The sequence below is a fragment of the Zosterops lateralis genome, assembly GCF_965231275.1.
Source record: "Zosterops lateralis genome assembly, chromosome: 33".
NCBI lineage: Eukaryota > Metazoa > Chordata > Aves > Passeriformes > Zosteropidae > Zosterops > Zosterops lateralis.
Window position 1 is genome coordinate 3,928,244 of NC_139793.1, and position 20,440 is coordinate 3,948,683.

Below are 20,440 nucleotides of genomic sequence, written 5' to 3' on the forward strand. Positions count from 1 at the left end.
GACCCAGGTGACATCCAGGTGTGTCCCAGGTGCCACAGGTGACATCCAGGTGTCCCCCAGGTGTCTCAGGTGGCCACGGGGGGCAGCCCCACCTGAGCCGTCAGCACCGGCCCCTCCCGGCCCGGGGCCAGCACCAGCACCTGGGGAGGGGAGGGACCTGCTCACACCCAGGTGTGTCCCCAGGTGTGTCTCCTGTCCCCAGGTGTCCCCAGGTGTGTTCCCAGGTGTGTCCTGAGCACCCCAAGTGTGTACCCAACTGTCCCCAGGTGTGTCCCCAGGTGTCCTCATAATGTCCCCAGATGTGTCCCCAGGTGTGTCCCATAATGTCCCCAGGTGTCCTGAGGTGTGTCCCCACCTGTCCCCAGGTGTGTCCTCACCCCCACCCAGGTATGTCCAGGTGTGTCCCCAGGTGTGTCCCCAGGTGTGTCCCATCCCCAGGTGTATCTCCACATGTCCCCAGGTGCATCCTGACCCCGCCAGGTGTCCCCAGGTGTGTCCCCTGTCCCCAGGTGTGTCTCCTGTCCCCAGGTGTGTCCCCTGTCCCCAGGCGTGTATCCTGTCCCCAGCTGTCCCAGGTGTGTCCCCAGGTGCGTCCTGACCCCCCAGGTGTCCCAGGTGTCCCCAGGTGTGTCCTCATAATGTCCCCAGGTGTCTCCACGTGTCCCCAGGTGTCCCCAGGTGTGTCCTGACCCCCCAGGTGTCCCAGGTGTCCCCAGGTGTGTCCCCCCCTCACCTGGATCCTGCCCGGGCCCCCCCCCGGTTCCAGCCAGGTCCCGAACAGGTACCGGAGCCCCGGGAGCAGCAGCGGCACCTGGGGGGGACAGAGCCCAAAACTGGGGATTTCAGGGGCGATTTTGGGGGATTTTTGGGTTATTTTGGGATATTTTGGGTGATTTTGGGGTACCTTGATGCAGGGGGGCTGCAGCCGTTTCAGGGGATTATTTTGGGTTATTTTGGGCTGTTTTAGGGTTATTTTAGGGTATTTTTGGGGTACCTTGATGCAGGGGGGCTGCAGCCGTTTCGGGGGTTTATTTTGGGGCATTTTTGGGGTATTTTTGGGATATTTTGGGTGATTTTGGGGTACCTTGATGCAGGGGGGCTGCAGCCGTTTCGGGGGTGATTTTATGGGTATTTTTGGGGTATTTTTGGGGTATTTTGGGGTATTTTTGGGGTACCTTGATGCAGGGGGGCTGCAGCCGTTTCGGGGGGGGGTGGCAGCGCAGCAGCAGCACCAGGTTTGGGGTCGGGGGGGCCCCCCCGGGGAGCAGCACCCCCAGGGTGAGGCGCAGGCGGGGGCCCAGCCCCTGAACCTGGGGGGGGTAAAAAAGGGGGTCAGGGACCCCCAAAAAACTCCCCAAAATTCACAAGAGCCTCAAAGCCCCCAGAAATCCCAAATCGCCCCAAAATTCCCTTGGGGATGTCCCAAAATTCTGCCCCAAAGACACCAAAATCCTCCTCAGGAACCCCAAAATCCCCCTCAGGGACCCCAAAATCCACCCTGGGAACCCCTAAAATCCCACAGCGACCCCCAAATTCCCCCTGGGATCCCAAATTACTCCCCCAGGGACCCCAAAATCCCCCTCAAGGGCCCCAAAATCCACCCTGAGAACCCCTCAAATCTCACAGAGACCCCAAAAACCTCCCCAGGGACCCCCAAATTCCCCCTGGGGACCCCAAATCCCACAGGGAACCCCCAAATTCCCCCCCAAGACCCCAAAATCCCCCTCAAGGACCCCAAAACCCACCCTGAGAACCCCCAAAATCTCACAAAGACCCCAAAAACCTCCCCAAATTCCCTCCCAGGGACCCCAAATTCCCCCCTCAAGACCCCAAAATTCCCCTCAGGGACCCCCAAGTTCCCTCCCAGGACCCCAAATCCCACAGGGGACCCCAAATTCCTTTGAACTCCCCCCCCAAGACCCCAAATTTTAGGGTCCTTCCCCTCCCAGTGTCCCCAGTTTGAGGTTCACACTTTTCCCAGTCCCTCCAGTTTAGGTTTTCCCATTCCCAGTTCCCCCAGTTTGGAGTTTTCCCCCTCCCAGTCCCCCCAGTTTGGAATTTCTCCTTTCCCAGTCCCCCCAGTTTGGAATTTCTCCTTTCCCAGTCCCCCCAGTTTGGGATTTCCCCCTTTCCCAGTCCCCCCAGTTTGAGGTTTCCCCACTCCCAGTTCCCCCAGTTTGGGATTTTCCTCTCCCAGTCCCCCCAATTTTAGGGTTTCCCTTTTCCCAGTCCCCCCAGTTTGGGATTTCCTCCCTTCCCAATATCCCCAGTTTAGGTTTTCCCTCTCCCAGTCCCCCCAGTTTGGGGATTTCCCTTTCCCAGTTCCCCCAGTTTGGGGTTTCTCCCGTCCCAGTTTGGGATTTTCCTCTCCCAGTCCCCCCAGTTTGGGATTTCCTCCCTTCCCAATATCCCCAGTTTAGGTTTTCCCTTCCCCAGTTCTCCCAGTTTGGGGTTTCACTTTTCCCAGTCCCCCCAGTTTGGGGTCCCCCCCCTCCCAGTTTGGGGTTTCCCCCCTCCCAGTTCCCCCAGTTTGGGATTTCCCCCTCCCAGTTCCCCCAGTTTAGGTTTTCCCTTTTCCCAGTGTCCCCAGTTTGGGGTCCCCCCACTCCCAGTGTCCCCAGTTTGGGGTTTCCCCCCTCCCAGTCCCCCCAGTTTGGGGTCTTCCCCCCATTTTTGGGGACCCCCGACTCACGGTGGCCGTCAGGGTGAGGGGAGGGTCCCCCCCTTTGGGGGCGGCGCCCCCCCCCAGGGCTCGGGCCAGGCCGCGGGCGGCCCCCAGGCGGAGCCCCCCCAGATCCTGCTGGAACCGCCCGTGCATCCCTGGGGGGCACCCATGGGTGCTGTGAGACCCCCACCCCAAATAAACCCGGGGAGACCCCCCCTCAAATGACATTGGAGGGGTGGTCTCCCCACCTGGAGATCCCCCTCCCCAAAATAAAGACCCCAGACCCAAGTCCCACCCCCAAAATAGGTGCCCCCCACCCATGGGTGCCCCCCCTGCACCCCCCACCCCATAACCCCCCAAATGAAGACCCCAGACCCAAATCTCTGCCCCCCTCCAAAATAGGTGCCCCCCACCCATGGGTGCACCCCCTCACCCCACAACTCCCCCTCTCAAAATGAAGACCCCAGACCCAAATCCCCCCACCCATGAGTGCCCCCCTACACCCCATACACCCTCCCCATAAAGACCCCAGACCCCAAATCCCCCGCAAAAATAGGTGCCCCCCACCCATGGGTGCCCCCCCTGCATCTCCCCCACAGACCCCCCCAAATGAAGACCCCAGACCCAAATCTCCCCACCCATGGGTGCCCCCCCACCCGTCACCCCATAAAGACCCCAGACCCCAATTCCCCCCCCTCTCCCCCCCCACCCATGGGTGCCCCTCCCCCGCTCACGGGGGGCGTCCTCGCGCTCCCTCAGGGCCCGATCCACGAAGAGGCGCGTGCGGGGGGGGAGGGGCAGGCGGGGGAGGGGCGCGGGGGGGGCCTCGCCCCCTCCCCCGGCCCCGCGACCCCCCCCCAAATCCGCGCGGCGCCGCAACATCCGGATCGACAGCGCGCCCCCTGCCGGCCGGGAGCGCCTTAACACCCCCCACCCCACCCATGGGACCCCTCCCCCCAAATCCCCTCCCATCAGTGCCCCCACCCCCTCCCCTATTTGGGACCCCTCCCACCCATGGGATCCCCATTTTGGGACCCCTCCCCACCCATAGGACCCCCATTTTGGGACCCCTTCCCACCCATGGGACCCCATTTTGGACCCCCTCCCACCCATGGGACCCCCCAGGACCCCATTTTTGGACCCCCTCCCACCCATAGGACTCCATTCTGGGACACCCCCCACCCATGGGACCCACCCCTGGCCCCCCACCCACCCATGGGACCCCCTCCCCACCCCCAATGGTGCACCCCTCCCCCCCCCAGCCCCCCTGGGTGCTCCCTCCGCCCCTCCCCCAGCCCCAGGCCCCCCTCCCCATTTCCAGACCCTCCCCCGGGCACCCCTGGGTGCCCCCCACCCACCGCGGGTGGTGCAGAGCAGAGTGTTCTCCTCCCGCCCGTAGCGCCCGAAACACAGCCCGGTCACCACCTCCTGGGGGGCACCCAAGGGTGGGTGGAGGGCACCCAGGGGTGAGGGTGGGGCACCCACGGGTGGGTGGGGGGTGCCCACATGCACGGGGGGCACTCAGAGGTGGGTGGGGGGCACTTAAAGGTGGGTGGGGGGCACCCAAATGTGGGTGGGGCACCCAGGGGTGAGGGTGGAGCACCCAAGGGTGGGTAAGGGGCACCTAAATGTGGGTAGGGGGTACCCGGGGTGAAGGTGGGGCACCTAGATATACGGGGGAGCACCCAAAGGTGGGTAAAGGGCACCCAAATACAAAGGGGTGGCACCCAGATATAAGGGGGGAGCACCCAAAGGTGGGTGGGGGGCACCCAGGGGTGAGAGTGGGGCACCCAAGGGTGGGTAGGGGGCACCAAAATACAAAGGAGTGGCACATAGATACACGGGGGGGGCACCCAAGAGTGGGTGGGGGGCACCCAGGGGTGAGGAGGGGCACCCAAATACAAGGGGGTGGCACCCAAGAGTGGGTACGGAGCACCCAAAGGTGGGTGTCGGGCACACAAATACACGGGGGGCACACAAGGGTGGGTAGGGGGCACCTAAATACAAAGGGGTGGCACCCAGATACACATGAGGCACCCAAGGGTGGGTGGGGAGCGCCCAGGGATCTGTAGGGAGCACCCAAAGGTGGGTGGGGGACACCCAAGTGGGAATTGGGGGGGTCTCGTGGTGGAATTAAGGGAGATTTGTGGGTATTTGGGGCAGATTTTGGGGGTCCCCACCTCTGTTTTGAGGCTCCCAGGAGGTTTGGGGCTCCCAGGATGGAATTAGGGGATATTTGGGGGGGATTTGGGGGGATTTTAAGAGTATTTAGGGGGGTTTGGGGGGTCCCAAGAGGTTTGGGGTTTCCCAGGATGAAATTAGGGGATATTTTGGGATATTTGGGGCAGGTTTTGGGGGTCCCCACCTCCGTTTTGAGGCTCCCAGGAGGTTTGGGGCCCCCAGGACGAAATCATAAAACATTTTAGGATTATTTTCGGACCATTTTGGGGTGTCCTCACCTGAGTTGCGATGGTGCAGAGCAAAGTCCTGCCCCGGTAGAGGCGCAGCTCCCCCGAGGGGCCCGGGGGGGTCCCCAGGGCCACCAGAGCCGCCCCCAGACCCCGCCCGGGCAGCGCCGCCCCCGCCAGCGCCGACACCGGGCCCGGCAGCCGCAGCGCCCACTGCCGCCGGCCCTGCGGACAACGGGGGGCAGGGGGGGTCCCAGAGAGGTTTTTGGGGGTCCCAGAGGGGTTTGGGGGGTCCTGGGGGGGACCCAGAGGGGTTTTGGGGGGAATTTGGGGAATCCCAGAGGGGTTTGGGAGGGATTTGAGGGGTTTGGGGGGGTCCCAGAGGGGTTTGGAGGGGATTTGAGGAGTCCCAGAGGGGTGTGGGGAGGATTTGAAGGGTCCCAGAGGGGTCAAGGGGGGTCGCAGAGGGGTTTGGGAGGGTTTGGAGGGTTCCCAGAGGGGTTTGGGGGGAATTTGAGGGGGAGTTTGGGGGTCCCAGAGGGGTCAAGAGGGGCCCAGAGGGATCCCAGAGGGGTTTGGGGGGGAGTTTGAGGGGTTCCAGAGGGGTTTGAGGGGTCCCAGAGGGGTTTGGGGGAGATTTGAGGGGTCCCAGAGGGGTTTGGGGGGGATTTGAGGGGTCCCAGAAGGGTCAGGAGGGGTCCCAGAGAGGGCTGGGGGCATCCCAGAGGGGTTTGGGAGGGTCCCAGAGGGGTTATGGGGGAATTTTAGGGGTCCCGGAGGGGTCAAGAGGGGCCCAGAGGGGTCTGGGGGTGTCACAGAGGGGTTTGGGGGGAATTAGAGGGGGAGTTTGGGGGTCCCAGAGGGATTTGGAGGGTATTTTGGGGATCCCAGAGGGGTTTTGGAAAGTCCCAGAGGGGTTTAGGGGGGGTTTCAGGGATCATAGAAGGATTTGGGGTAATTTTGGGGGTATTTAGGGGGTCTTTGGGGTCACCTGGGCGCTGAAGGCCTGCAGGGTCCCGTCGGCAGTGGCAGCCAGGAGCCCCCCGTCCTGGGGGATCAGCCCAGCGGGGCGGGAGCCCAGGACCCCCAGGACCCTGCCCTGCTCCCGGGACCTGGGGGGCAAAAATCCTCATAAACCCCCCAAAATAACCCCAAAATACCCACCCAGGACCCCCAAACTCCCTCTGATCCCAACTCCCCCAATTTTCACCTCCCCCTCCCCAGCTGAGCCCCCAGGACCCCCCCAAACCCCCCCAAATCCCCCAAATTTCACCTCTAACCCCCCAATTTCACCCCAAATCCCCCCAGTTTTGCCTCCCTGAGTCCCCAGGACCCCACCCAGGACCCCCTAAGCCCCCCAATTTTACCCCAAATCCCCCAAATTTCACCGCCCCTCACTGGCTGAGCCCCCCCAAAGCCCCCCAGGCCCCCCAATTTCACCCCAAACTCCCCCAGGACCCCCCCAAGCCCCCCAAATTTCCCTCCCCTCACTGACTGAGCCCCCCCAAAGCCCCCCAGTCCCTCCCAGGACCCCCAAAGAGCCCCAAATTTCACCCCAAACCTCCCTAATTTCACTTCCCCTCACTGGCTGAGCCCCCCCAGGACCCCCCAAGCCCCCCAGTTTCAGCTCCAACCCCCAAATTTCACCCCAAATCCCCCCAGTTTTGCCTCCCTGAGTCCCCAGGACCCCCCCAGGACCCCCCAAGCCCCCCAATTTCCCTCCCCTCACTGGCTGAGCCTCCCCAGGACCCCCCAAAGCCCCCCAGGACCCCCCAGGACCCCCCAGGACCCCTCACCGGCTGAGCCCCCGCAGGGTCCCGTCCCTGCAGGCCACGCCCAGGCGGCACCGCCCGTCCCCGGGACCCCGCGGGGCCACGAAGGCGGGGGGCGACGGCACCCAGCCCTGGGGGGCCGAAAAAGGGTCAGGGGGGCTCCCAAAGGGGTCAGGGGGCTCCCAGAGGAGTCAGGGGGCTCCCAGAGGTGTCCCCAGAGGGGTCAGGGGGACCCGAAAAGGGTCAGGGGGCTCCCAAAGGTGTCAGGGGGCACCCAAAGGGGTCCCAAAAAAGGGTCAGGGGGCACCCAAAGGTGTCCCCAAAGGTGTCAAGGGGCACCCAAAAGTGTCAGGGGGGTACCCAGCCCTGGGGGGGCCCAAAAAAGGGTCAGGGGGGCACCCAAGGTGGTCCCAGAGGGTTTGGGGGCACTCAAAAGGGTCCCAGAGGGGATTTTGGGGTGTCCCAGGTGAGTTTGGGGTGTTTTTAGGTGTCCCAGAGGTATTTTGGGGTGTCCCAGGGAGTCCCAGGGGTGTTTTAGGAGGGTCCCAGGGGTGTCTTGGGGTTCCCCAGGGGCATTTTGGGGGGTCCCAGGGGGGTTTCAGGGGTCCCAGGTGTGTTTTTAGGGGTCCCGGGGGTGTTTTTGGGTTATCCCAGGGGTATCTTGGGCTGTCCCAGGGGTGTTTTTGGGTTTCCCAGGGGTGTTTTTAGGTGTCCTGGGGGGAATTTTGGGGTTCCCAGGGGTGTTTTTGGGGGTCCCAGGGGTGTTTTAAGGGTCCCAGGGGGTCTGGGGGGTGTTTTAGGGGTCCCAGGGGTGTTTTTGGGTGTTTTTGGGGGTGTTTTGGGGTGTTTTTGGGGCTGTTTTGGGGTCCCACCTTGCAGATGACAGTGAAGGCCTCGGGGTCCAGCACCAGCACGTCCCCGGCCTCCGTCCCCACCACGGGACACTCGGGGGTCCCCTCAGGACCCCCCCGGGGCAGCGCCCCCAGACACGTCACCACCGTCTGGGGGGGCATGGGGGGGTCACAGGGGGGTCACAGGGGTCATGGGGGGGGGTCGTGGGGGGTCATGGAGCGAGGGGGGGTCATAGGGGGGTCATGGGGATCATTGGGGGGTTCATGGGGGGGGTATGGGGGACACTGAGGGGTCATGGGGGGGGTCACAGAGGTGGGGGACAGCAGGGAGGTCATGGGGGTCATAGGGAGGTCAAAAGGGGGTCATGGGGTGGGGGACACCAGGGGGGCATGGGGGGGTCACACGGGGTCACCTCAGGACCCCCCCCCCCGTGTGAGTGTCCCCAAAGGTGTCACCGGCAATGAGGGGGACACGGGACAGGAGGGGACACAGGTGACACAGGAGGTGACACAGGAGGTGACACAGGAGGGGACAGAAGTGACACAGGTGACCCAGGAGGGGACACAGGTGACACCCACCTGTCTCTGCAGGGGCCGCCCCTTGTGCAGCGCCACGAAGGGCCCCAGCTCGGGGGGGGACAGGGCCAGCAGCCTGGGGGGGCACGGGGGGCACCCATCGCACCCCCAGCACCCCTGGGACCCCCAGGGACCCCCCTGGGACCTCCCCAGGGACCCCCCAGCACTCCTGGGACCCCCCTGGGACCCCCAGCACCCCTGGGACCCCTCCAAACCCCACAGTGACCCCCTCAACACCCCTGGGACCCCCCATGACCTCCCCTCCAGTGATCCCCAGCACCTCCTGAGCCCCCCCAAGGACCCCCAGCACCCCTGGGACCCCCCATGACCCAGCCAGGGACCCCCAGCACCCCTGGGACCCCTCCATGACCCAGCCAGGGACCCCCAGCACCCCTGGGACCCCTCCATGACCCAGCCAGGGACCCCCAGCACCCCTGGGACCCCCCCAAACCCCACAGGGACCCCCCCAGCACCCCTGGGACCCCCCCCCCAGGGACTCCCAGCACCTCTGGGACCCCCCAAACCCCCCCAAGCCCCCCACTCACCGCAGTGACTGCGCCGTCAGGGGCACCTCGGCCTTGTCCCTGGGACCCCCCAAAATCTGCTCAAGGGGGGGCTCAGAGTGGCCTCCCCCACCCCAAAAAAAGGCCCATGGGGCCCCCAAAAGGGACCCAGATTTTTGGGACCCCCCAAAATGAGCCCAAGTGCCTCCCCCACCCCCCAAAATCACCCAGAATTTTGGGGACCCCCCACCACAATTGATCCAGAATTTTTGGGATTCAAAATTTGCCCCAAAGGAGCCAAAATTTCCCCCCAAAGGACCCAAAATTCCCTCTCAAAAAGGACCCAAAATGTCCCCCCAACAAAGATTTTTGGGGTGACCCCCACCTTAATTGATCCAGAATTTTTGGGACCCAAAATTCCCCCTAAAAAATCCCAAATTTACCAAAAAAAGGACTCAAAATCCCCCCTCAAAAGGACTCAAAATGTTCCCCCTTAAAGATATTTTGTGGTGCCCCCCCTGAAGATTTTCGGGGTCCTCCCCAGTTATTTAGAACCCCCCTCCCCAAATATTTCGGGGTCTCCCTCACCTCAAGTCCTCCAACATCTCCTTCAGCATCAGGGGGTCGATCTGATCCTACAGAAACCCAAAAAAAAACCAAAAAAAAAAAAACTTTAAAATGACTCAAACTCCTCCAAGGAGAGCGGGGCGTGCCCCAAATTGAGGAGGGGTCCCCCAAAATCCCCTCGGGACCCCCCGAACCTGCTGGGCCTGGAGCCACAGGTCCCTCTCCAGGGGTTCGGGGTCTCGGGGGGGCAGCGAGAATTTGAAGAAGGGCCGGAGGTTCCTGTAGACGTAAAGGGCGGGGCCGGCGGCCACGACCACCGCGGGACCCCCCCCGGGACCCCCCCCGGGACCCCCCAGCGTGGGGCCGAACGCCCCCAGACCCGCGGGGGCTTCGGGGAGAGCCAGGCTGGAGATGGAGCCCGCGCCCCTCACCACGGCCAGGCGGGGACCCCCCGGCTCCCGAGGGACCCCCACCACCAGCTGGGGGGGAGAAAAGGGGGGGTTAGAGGGGTGGACCCCTCCCCAGGACCCCCCAGAGCACCCCAGAGACCCCCCGGCTCCCGAGGGACCCCCACCACCAGCTGGGGGGAGAAAAGGGGGGGTTAGAGGGGTGGACCCCTCCCCAGAGCACCCCTGGGACCCCCCAGAGCACCCCTGGGGACCCCCCAGAGCACCCCGGGGACCCTCTAGAATATCCCAGAACAGCCCATAACACACAGGGACCCCCCCAGAGCACCCTAAGGACCACCCAGAGCATCCCAGAGCACCCTAAGGACCATCCAGAGCCCCCCAGAGCACCCCAGGGACCCCACACGATATCCCAGAACAGCCCAGGGACCCCCTAGAGCGCCCCAGGACCCCCCAGAGCACTCCAGACTACCCTGAGGACCACCCAGAGCATCCAGGGATCCCCCAGAGCACCCCAGGGACCCCCAAGAGTACCCTAGAGCACCCCAGGGACTCCCCATAACAGCCCAATGACCCCCCAAAATGCCCCAGGGACCCCCCCCCCAAAATCACCTTGTGGTCGCCGTCTCCATGGAGATCAACCAGGGCTGAAAGAGGAGGGGGGGGGGGGGGCTCAGGGGACCCTCCACACACCCAGGGGAGCCCCCAGACCCCCAATAGGGATTCCCCCTCCTCCACCCAGGGGAAACCCCCCAGTTCTCTCCCTCTCCCACAGAGACCCCTCCTCACCCAGAGACCCCCCTCACAACCCCCTCCTCACCCAGAGACCCCTCCTCAGGACGCCCCCCCTCACCCAGAGACCCCCACCAAACCCTCCCTCACCCGCAGACCCCTCCTCACAACGCCCCCCCTCACCCAGAGACCACCCCTCATAACACCCCCCCTCACCCAGAGACCCCTCCTCGCTCAGGGACCCCCTCCCTAAATCCAGAGACCCCCCTCACCCAGAGCCCCCCTCACGACGCCCCCCTCTCACCCATGCACCCCGGGAAGCTGCACAGCCCGGCCAGGGGGTCCTCGTGCGCCTCCAGCCATAGCGAAGAGCTGCGGGGGGGTCTAAACGTTAAGGGAGGAGCGAATTTAAACACTGGGACCCCCCAAAACCCCCCAAAACCCGCCCCTCCCCCACCTCTCCTCAGCCGCCGCCATCGCGTTGCCACGGCAACGCGGGGATTTGCCGCCCGGAAGTGACGTGTACACTAAGCCACTCCCACCAGCTCTATAAACCAATTAGCTTCGCGATTTGCCTGGCCACGCCCCCTTGCCAGCACTCCGCCATCTTTGTAGTTCCGCGGCTTGCGGCGTCGCCACGTACGCCTCACGTGCGGGTGACGTCACCGCGCCGCGCCTGCGCGTTGCCCCTTTCCGCCTTGGAGACGCCGCGGTGCGGCCGCGCTCGGGGGGTTCGGGGGAATTTGGGGGGTTTTTGGGGGGATTTGGGGGTTTTTGAGGGGTCAGAAGGGCGGGGAAGGGCTGGGAGAGGGTGGTGAAGCGGGTGGAAGGCGGGGAGTTGCGCTGGGGAGGTTTTGACGAGCCTTGAGGGATCTTGGGAGGGATTGTGAGGGGTTTGAGGGGGGTCTGTGAGGGGGTTTTGGGGTCCCAGGGGGTTATTTGGGGGTCAGAAAGGACTGAGGCGCTCTGGGAGGGTCCTGAGGGGGTTATGAGGCCTTGAAGGGGGTCGGGATTATTTTGGGGGGTCCGTGAGGTCTTGGGGAGGATTTTGGGGGGCTCAGAAAAGCCCAAAAGTTCTTGAGGGGACCCTCGGTTGGGGGTTTGCAGGGGGAGGAGGAAAATCGAGAGGTTTTTACTCACCGAAAATAGACAGAAAGGTCTGGAGACCCCCCAAATTCCGCCCCATTTTTCCCATCGGGGGGGAGCAGGATCATCCCTTACCCCCCAAAACCCCTGAGGGTCTCCCCCTTTATTTTTGGGATGTGGAGACCCCCCTAAACCCCCCAAATCTCCCCCACAGCCCCAACCATGCAGCTCTTCATCCGAGGCCAGACCCTCCTCACCCTCGAGGTCTCTGGGTCAGAGACCCTCGCCCAGATCAAGGTGAGCCCCCCAAATTTGGGGTGTCCCCCTCCTCAATCCCCTCCAGGATTTTGGGGTGTCCCCCTCCCCAATCCCCCCAGATTTTGGGGTTCTGACCCCCCTGTTTATCCCCCCCCAGGAGAAGGTATTTGAGCTTTCGGGGATCCCCCCCGAGGACCAAGTTCTGCTCCACTCTGGGACCCCCCTGGAGGACGATGAGGCCGTGCTGGGGCAGAGCCCCCTCCCCGAATTCACCACACTGGACCTCTCCACGCGCCTGCTGGGCGGTAATTATGGGAGGGCCGCTAATTAACAAGGTGTTAATTAACAAAACAAACCCCCCTGATGTTCCAATTTCCTTCCTCCCCCCAGGTAAAGTCCACGGCTCCCTCGCCCGCGCTGGCAAAGTGAGGGGCCAGACCCCCAAGGTGAGAGACCCCCCAAATTTAAGTGACCCCAGAATCCCTCGGGGACCCTCCCAGGATTTTGGGGACCCTCCCTGACCCCCCGTTTTTTATCCAGGTGGCCAAGCAGGAGAAGAAGAAGAAGAAGACAGGGAGGGCCAAGAGGCGCATGCAATACAACCGGCGCTTTGTAAACGTCGTGCCCACTTTTGGCAAGAAGAAGGGTCCCAACGCCAACTCTTAAACCTCAATAAAGGAATTTGGGTTCAATTCCCGGCATTTTGGGGCTATTTGAGCTTTTTTTTGTGGGTTTTCTTGGGTTCTTGTGCTTCATTTAAAGCTGGTTATGAAGTGTTCAGAGTGGTTTGGGGGTGAAACTGGCCTAGAGAGGGTTAATGGGGCTCCCCGAGCAGCTGACGAGGCGGTTAATTAGGAAGGAGGAGCTTAATAAGCGTTAATTAGGAGTCTGTTAATGAGAAGGTGTTGTTTGGGGAATGATGCTCTATGGGGGAGGCGGAAAGAGCCGAGCGGTGACGGAAATACCCGAGTGCTGCCGGAGGGCGGGACGGAGCGGAAAGAGCCGAACGAGGCCGGAAATACCCGAGTGCTGCCGGAGGGCGGGGCGGGGCTGAGGGAGCCGAACGAGGCCGGAAGTACCCGAGTGGTGCCGGAAATGCCCGAGTGGTGCCGGAGGGCGGGGCGGGGCTGAGGGAGCCGAACGAGGCCGGAAGTACCCGAGTGGTGCCGGAAATGCCCGAGTGGTGCCGGAGGGCGGGGCGGGGCTGAGGGAGCCGAGCGCTGCCGGAAACACCCGAATGGTACCGGAGAAAGGCGGGAACACCCGACTGGCGGAGGAGGGAGGTAAAAAGAGCTCAAAAGAATCAGTTGATCGCTCCGAACCCTTCCGAAACCTGTCGGAAATTGCCGAACGAAATTGTGTGAGATCAAACCACCCCCAAACCCCCCTGGGGTGTCCCCTCACGGCCTCACCCGCCAGGGGGCGCCCCACACCCCTCACGGCTTTTCCCGCCTTTTTCTCCTCCCTCAGCGCTCACGCCCCGCCCCTTTTCCCGGCATCCCCCGCGCGCTATTTAAGCGCCCGTGAGTGACCAAACCGGCCATTTTGTCCCAGCACCCACAGGGGAAGGTTGGTCATAAATGTGTCCGCGCTGTGACCTAAAACGTGGTTGGGAGGGGTTTTCAAGGGCGTTTGGCTGCCTCTATAACTACATTCCCTTGCCCCGGGCTGAGGGGGGTCAGCGCCTTCCCCAGGGGCTGCTCGGGGATGAGTCTCTCACAGACCTGTGCTGATGGCGCGGTGAAGAATTTTAAAGAGTTCTCTGAGGGCTCGTCCTGCCCCGGCCTGGTCGTTTGTAAACCCGTATTGTCATTTTTATGTCTTTAACACTTAATTTGTTTTGTTTTCTTTTTAGTATTTTCTCTCGCGAGATGGTGCTGCTTTCTGAGGTGAGTTTAAACCAGTTTTTTTGGTTTAAAAAGGTGGATTTTAGGGCAGAATGGGCTGCAGTGCTGCGGGGATGATCACCCTGAACTCTCTCTTGCTGATGGGACAGTGAAGTTTTATATCTCATTCTGAGTAGCGCTGACCCAAAAGGGAGCCCAGATCCCTGAGGGGGATTAAAAACCATCCCAGAGGTGAATTAAAGACCCTCCTGGAGGGGATCAGACTCACATTGAGGGGGTTTTAAACCTTCTAGAGGCTTCAAGCCCGTGTGGAGGTTTAAATCCACTCAAAACCCCCGTTTGAGGATTGAAACCCCTCGTGGAATTTAAATTATTTATTAAAAGTGGCTGATTTATCCTTATTTAGCCTTTTAATTTTTTTTCTTATTTTTCTAAGGCATGGAATCCTCATCCAGGGATTTCCCATGGCCCCTCCCAAGGTGAGTCCCCTTTTTTTTTGCCAAAAAATCAGGATTTTCTCCTCAGATTTCCCCCCTTTGAGTGGATGCAGATTTTTAAAGCCCCAACCCAATTTTTTTGGCTGTTCTGTGACGAGTAACAAAGACAAGCATATGGCTGAAAATCCCTGATGCCACTTAAAAGCTGAGAGCAGCTGCCTGGGGACTTAAAATCAATTAATTAATGCAGAATTTATTTTAATTTATACATTTAATTTGTATTTATAGCGTGCAACAACGGGAGTGACCCTGGGTGACCTTTAGACCGCCATGAAATGACCACAGCGACTCAATCTCAGGTCAGAACCCCCCAAAAAACCCCAAAAACTCCCTCCCAAAGCCCCCAAAATCCGAAAGGATGAACCCCTGGGCTGGAGGACACGTCCGATGGCAGCTCCGAGTTACCAAAGCCCTGATCGGATTTGGGGAGGGGGCTACACCCTCCCCCCCGGGGGTCTAAACCTCCCATTGATCCCAAATTTCCTCCACAGGCACCAAAACTGGGGATCCCCGATGGGTCTGGTGAGTTCTGGGGGTCCCTGGGCTGGGATTTGGTTGGTTTTGGGGGTCCCAGGGTAGTTTTTGGGGGTCCTGGGGTTCTTTTGGGGGAACCCAGGGTTGTTTTGAGGGTCCTGGGGTGGGATTTGGGGGGTCCTGGCGTTGTTTTGGGGGTCCTGGGGTTGGTTTTGGAGGTCCCAAGGTGATTTTTGGGGATTCTGGGGTCGTTTTTCAGGGTTTTGGGGTTAATTTGGGGACCCCGGGGTTATTTTGGGGGTCCCTGGGTTGTTTCTGAAGGTCTTGCTGATGGTTTTGGGAGTCCTGAGGTCGTTTTGAGGGTCTCGGGGTGGTTTTTGGGGGTCCCTGGGGTGGTTTTTGGGTATCTCGGGGTGGTTATTGGGGGTCCCAGGCCCCCCATGAGGAGACCCTCACCCGTCTGACCCCCCCCGACGGGCCCAGGACCTGCAAAGGTGGAACCCCCTGGAGCCCCCGGGGGGAAAAGAGGATGGAAAGTCCCAGAAGGGACGGTCTGAGGGGGCCTTGAAGGGGATTTTTAATTTTTTTTGGGGTGTCTGAGGCAAATCTTGACCCCTCCTCTAATTCCATTCCAGGATTCCATCCAGTCCTGCCCCTCTGGGTGACCCCCGACCCCCAGGAGGAAATTTAGGGGGTCAGGAGTCCAATCCATGAATTTTTAAACCACATTTATTGTGGAAAAAAATTCAAGGTAAGTTCTCCTTTCCTCCTGAAGGTTTTAAATGGGGAATTGTTCACCCAGGAGGAGTTTTGGAGTCTCCAGGAGTAAAAATTGGACTCCTTTTATTGGGATTTCCAGGCCCTAATGGGAGTGACCCCTCAAGGGATAATTTTTTAATTTTGGGGTGAATTTTTTAGAGAGTTTTTAGGTATTTTTGGGGAGGTTTGGGGCAACTTTAGGGTAATTAGGGCGGGGGGTTAAAGGAATTTTTTTGGGGTGAAATTAAGGGGGGTTTAAGGTAATTTTTGGAGTGATTTTGGGAGGTTTAAGGTAATTTTTGAGGGGTTTTTGGCCCCCCAGGGGTGATGACCACACGAATCTCGTTCGGCTGAAGCTGCTGTGGAGAAAATCCAAGGTCTGACCCTGGGGGGCTTTTCCTCATTTTTGGGGTCCCCAAATCCCTCAAAAAATCCCCTTTAACCCTTTCCCTCCCTTTGTCTTCCAGATAACTCCAGTCCTGAAACCCCTGGAGGTATGTAAATGAGGGGGGCGTGGCCTGATGACATCACAATGACATCATTTTATGTTTTGAACCCCCCAATTTTAGTGATGATGTCACTAGCTCACTTTGACCCCCCTGAAAACACCCGAACACCTGAAAAATTGGGGTGGGGGGTCCCCAAAGGGGGTCCTGGGGATCAGATAAACCATCCTGACCCCTCTTACCTGTCCCACAGGTGCTGCAGGTGCCCCAGGTGGGGGCTCAGGTGAGTTTTGGGGGGATTTTGGGATTTTTGGGGGGTTTTTTGGGGTCTCCCCTCGCCGAGGATGAGGCGATACCGCCCCAGACTGAGCCCTGTGACTGAGTGGTTCCTCCTGAGGCTTTGGGAGGCCCCAGGGGGGTTAAAAATCAGATTTTGGGGGGATTTCTGGGCTGATTTAGGTTGTTTTGGGATTAATTTTTCGGTTGGTTTTTGGTGTGATTTGGGGGTGGGGTTTTTTTGGGTGAATTTGGGGGGTTTTTGAATAATTTTTTGGGGGTGGCAAAACCAATTTTGGGTCACTTTTTTTGAGTGATTTTGAGGGTGATTTGGGGCTGATTTTGATATGATTTGGAGAGTGTTTTTTAGAATGATTTTGGGGGTGCCAAATACAATTCTTGGGTTTATTTTATAAAATTATTTTTAAGGTGGGAGGGGGTGATTTGGGGCTGGTTTTGGGAGTCTCTGGGTGAGTTTGAAGGATGATCCTGCAGGAGATTGAAACCTCCTTATATCATGAAATTTTCTTTTTTTTTCCAGCTCACGGATCATCAACATGTTTTCAATCCAAATAAAAATCGTTATTTTTGTTAAAAAAAACACTGAATTTGTCTTCATTTTTGGGGAGGGAAGAACCTCAAAGGGAGGGGGATCACGGGTGGCTCATCCATGTCCCTGTGAGGGGAACAAAACTCAGCCCAGGAGTCCAAATTTCACAATTAAATCCTATTTTTCATTCCAAATTCTGAAATTTAAATCCATTTATTACTCCATTTAATAAATTTAAATCCTGTCCGCCTCAATTTCCCCCCGAAATCTCTGGGAGGGCTGGGCTGGGGTGGAGCCGTTGGTATTGAAATAAATATTTATATTTATGCAAATTAAGATCTTATTCTAATCAAGCAGTGCGTGATGACGCTAATAGGGCGTGGTTATGCTAATCAGGATGTTACGTTATCATGTGAGGGGTGGAGCGTGTGCAAATCAGGGTGCTCGATCATCCAATCAGATCAGGCAGAAAGACTGAGGGGCGGGGCTTTTTGGCGCCATCGACAGGCAAAACGAGGGGCGGGGTTATGCAGATTAGAAAGGCGGGCTATGCAGATCTCACAGCCCGCGCACCCAAAGGCATGCCGGGAGCGCAGTTTTGGGCAGAATTCGGGTGTTTTCGGGGCCGGGGCTGGCGGGAGGCCCGCGGGAGGGGCGGGAGGCTGAGCGGGAAGAGGCCGGGGCGGGCCGGGAAGGGTTCAAAGGGGGTTCAAAGGGGGTGGCCGTGAGCTGGAGGAGACACAGGCCCGGGCGGGGCCGGGCGGGCGGCTGAGGGCGGCATCGCTTCTCGGCCTTTTGGCTAAGATCAAGTGTAGTATCTGTTCTTATCAGTTTAATATCTGATACGTCCTCGATGAGAGGACTTCATATTAAACGGATTTTTGGGCTCGGGAGTTGGACCCGGAGCTTGCTCCCTCCGCTCCGCGCATCGTCCCGGTATTGCAGTGCCTCCGGGAACGGTGCACCCCCGACGGGGACCTTTGAACGGTAAAAAATAGTTTAAATGTTGTCTTCTATTCCCTTAGAGGCGCCAGTGCCCTCTCATTGCCCTAATGGGCAGAATTTCAGCCTCGTGAACTTTATATTTCTCCCTGTTCCCCCTCATGGATTCCATTTTCCCCCTCATCACCCTCAGGGACACCATTTGTCCCCTCACAGGCTCCATTTTCCCCTCAAACGCGCCATTTCCTCCCTCATCCCCCTCAAGGACATCATTTCACCCTCACAACTTTCATATCTCCCCCTGTTTCCCCTCACAGATTCCATTTTTCACCCTCATCCCCCTCATGAGCTCCATTTGTCCCCTCAAAGGTGTCATTTCCACCCTCATCTGCCCCTCAAACCTCTCAAAGGTTTAATTTCCTCCCTCATCACCCTCAGGGACATCATTTCACCCTCACAACTTTCATATTTCCCCCTGTTCCCCCTCATGGATTTAATTTTTCCCCTCAGGGACACCATTTGTCCCCTCACAGGCTCCATTTCCCCTCAAACCCCTCAAAGGCGCCATTTCCACCCTCATCCCCCTCACATATTCCACATTCCACCTTTACAGATTTTATATTTCCCCCTCATCGCCTCCATTTCCCTTCTTTTTCCCCTCAAATGGAATATTTTTTCCCCCTTGAGCTGCTTCAGGAGCTTTTTCCAGCCCAGTGTCTCTATAATCAGCTCCAGAGCACAAAATTGAGGCGTTTCAGGACAATCTAAAAGATTATTATGGTCTGATTATTTATTTTATTATCTTTATAGGCCTATATTCTAATATTGTAGGTGATAATTGGATTTGTTCCCAAATATATATATATATTTAATCCTCCAGATGAAAGTGATGCTTTTTCTGGAAGGAAAACCAGCCCATAAATCTCCATAAATCAGCAAATTCTCTTTATTTCCTTACTTGTTCCTCCTAAATAAAAACCCAAAACCGATCACACAGGCATTTCTTTTAGTTTATTCCCAAATTCTGTGTTTTGTGTGGAGATATCCTGGAATGGTTTTGGATTATCCCTTACAGATATTGAGTGACAAATGTGGTTTAAAACCCCCTTTCCCCAACCTGGAAAATCCCTAAACAAAATTATTTTTCCCCCCATTTTTGTCACAGAGCAAAACCAGCCTTATATTCTAAACAGCCAAAAAAACCCCAAGTCCGGCATTTTCTGACCTGTCCGGACTTTCTGACCTTGCCGAACTCTTCTTTTGACCCGGAGAATCCTTGGGGGGGAAAAAAAAATTAAAAAAAATAAATCCTGAAGCTCCAAAAACCTTTTCCCGACTCTCCCCCAGAGCTCCGGGTCCCCTCACGAACTTCCCGCGCTGAGGCCTGAGGGGCGGGCTGACGCAAGATGACGAAAAAAACCTCAAAAAAACCTCAAAAAAACCTCAAAAAAACCCAAAATAATCCCCCAAAAACCCCCCAAAAAGCTCGAGATGCATCATGAGAACGTTATTTGGGGAAAAAAAATGTTATTTCTGTGGATCGGAGGAGGCAAAACGGGAGAGAAAAGAAACGGAAGGAGAAAAGGAGGAGCTCGGGACGGGCTGAAGGGAGAGGGGCGGGGCTATGCAGATTAGAAAGGCGGGATATGCAGATCCCATCGCTCCCTCCACCAATCACATCGCGCCAAGAGCCTGAAGGGGCGGGGCTCCAGAGCGGGCGGTATGGAGGCGGGGCTATGGAGATTAGAAAGGCGGGTTATGCAGATCTCACAGCCCGCGCACCCAAAGGCATGCCGGGAGCGCAGTTTTGGGCAGAATTTGGGTGTTTTCGGGGCCGGGGCTGGCGGGAGGCCCGCGGGAGGGGCGGGAGGCTGAGCGGGAAGAGGCCGGGGCGGGCCGGGAAGGGTTCAAAGGGGGTTCCAAGGGGGTGGGCGTGAGCTGGAGGAGACACAGGCCCGGGCGGGGCCGGGCGGGCGGCTGAGGGCGGTATCGCTTCTCGGCCTTTTGGCTAAGATCAAGTGTAGTATCTGTTCTTATCAGTTTAATATCTGATACGTCCTCGATGAGAGGACTTCATATTAAACGGATTTTTGGGCTCGGGAGTTGGACCCGGAGCTTGCTCCCTCCGCTCCGCGCATCGTCCCGGTATTGCAGTGCCTCCGGGAACGGTGCACCCCCGACGGGGACCTTTCAATGCTAAAAAATAGATTTAATTATATTCTCGAACCTCTAAATGGAGTTTATATTTCCCCGTTTCCCCTCACGGATTCCATTTTTCCCCTCATCACCCTCAGGGACACCATTTGTCCCCTCATGGGCTTCCTTTTCCCCTCAAAGGTTTAATTTCCTCCCTCATCACCCTCATGGACATCATTTCATCCTCACAGTTTTTATATTTCCCCCTGTTTCCCCTCATGGATTCCATTTTCCCCCTCATCCCACTCATGGACATCATTTCACTCTCATGGAGTTTATATTTCCCCCTGTTTCCCCTCACAGATTCCATTTTTCTGAATTTACGGCGGGATCAGCCGGGTTGTTCACGTTTCCCAACCCGGAAGTTTTCTCTTTGCGCTCCTCGTTCACTGTCCCGGGATTGCAGCGTCCCCGGGAACGGGGCACCCCCAATGGGGATGTGTAATGGTGAAAAATAGATGTGGAATAGTTGTTTATATCGCGATAGTCGCGGTTTTATCGCGGTGTCAGCCCAGGTATTGTGGTTGTGGTCCCAGAGCTCGCTCCCTGTGCTCACTGTCCGAGCCGCGAGCCCCCATCGAGACCTCAGATCTGTGAGAAATGGATTTAAAAACTTTACAAAAATCGT

General features: G+C 58.5%; 2 protein-coding genes and 1 long non-coding RNA gene across 5 annotated transcripts; 2 read left to right on the plus strand and 1 right to left on the minus strand.

Moving 5' to 3' along the window:
• Positions 1-41: 41 nt before the first annotated feature.
• BBS1 (Bardet-Biedl syndrome 1) lies at positions 42-11,058 on the minus strand. The gene is made up of 18 exons (XM_083881321.1): positions 10,939-11,058; positions 10,786-10,853; positions 10,362-10,396; positions 9,537-9,821; positions 9,364-9,410; positions 8,818-8,856; positions 8,276-8,348; positions 7,718-7,846; positions 7,206-7,211; positions 6,870-6,976; positions 6,065-6,185; positions 5,125-5,298; positions 4,024-4,093; positions 3,400-3,567; positions 2,693-2,820; positions 1,176-1,310; positions 734-811; positions 42-140 (listed from the first exon to the last, which is right to left on the minus strand). Exons 1-18 carry the CDS (start codon positions 10,956-10,958, stop codon positions 66-68), a joined length of 1,758 nt encoding a protein of 585 aa, XP_083737447.1. The 5' UTR covers positions 10,959-11,058; the 3' UTR covers positions 42-65.
• A 14-nt stretch (positions 11,059-11,072) lies between these two features.
• On the plus strand, positions 11,073-12,526 carry LOC310921171 (ubiquitin-like FUBI-ribosomal protein eS30 fusion protein). Of its 2 annotated transcripts, none has more exons than XM_083881280.1 (5): positions 11,073-11,193; positions 11,782-11,864; positions 11,983-12,130; positions 12,216-12,271; positions 12,366-12,526. In XM_083881280.1, exons 2-5 carry the CDS (start codon positions 11,790-11,792, stop codon positions 12,489-12,491), a joined length of 405 nt encoding a protein of 134 aa, XP_083737406.1. In that variant the 5' UTR covers positions 11,073-11,193; positions 11,782-11,789; the 3' UTR covers positions 12,492-12,526. The 2 variants fall into 2 exon arrangements, with proteins under 2 accessions (XP_083737406.1, XP_083737407.1); XM_083881281.1 differs by having other exon boundaries at positions 11,177-11,212.
• A 1,195-nt stretch (positions 12,527-13,721) lies between these two features.
• Positions 13,722-16,828, plus strand: LOC310921173. 2 transcript variants are annotated; one of them, XR_014592095.1, is made up of 7 exons: positions 13,722-14,151; positions 14,398-14,468; positions 14,661-14,691; positions 15,279-15,394; positions 15,870-15,896; positions 16,102-16,131; positions 16,666-16,828. It is a non-coding gene; the product is annotated as an uncharacterized lncRNA (long non-coding RNA). The 2 variants fall into 2 exon arrangements; XR_014592096.1 differs by lacking the exon at positions 16,666-16,828 and having other exon boundaries at positions 15,870-16,658.
• Positions 16,829-20,440: the final 3,612 nt, after the last annotated feature.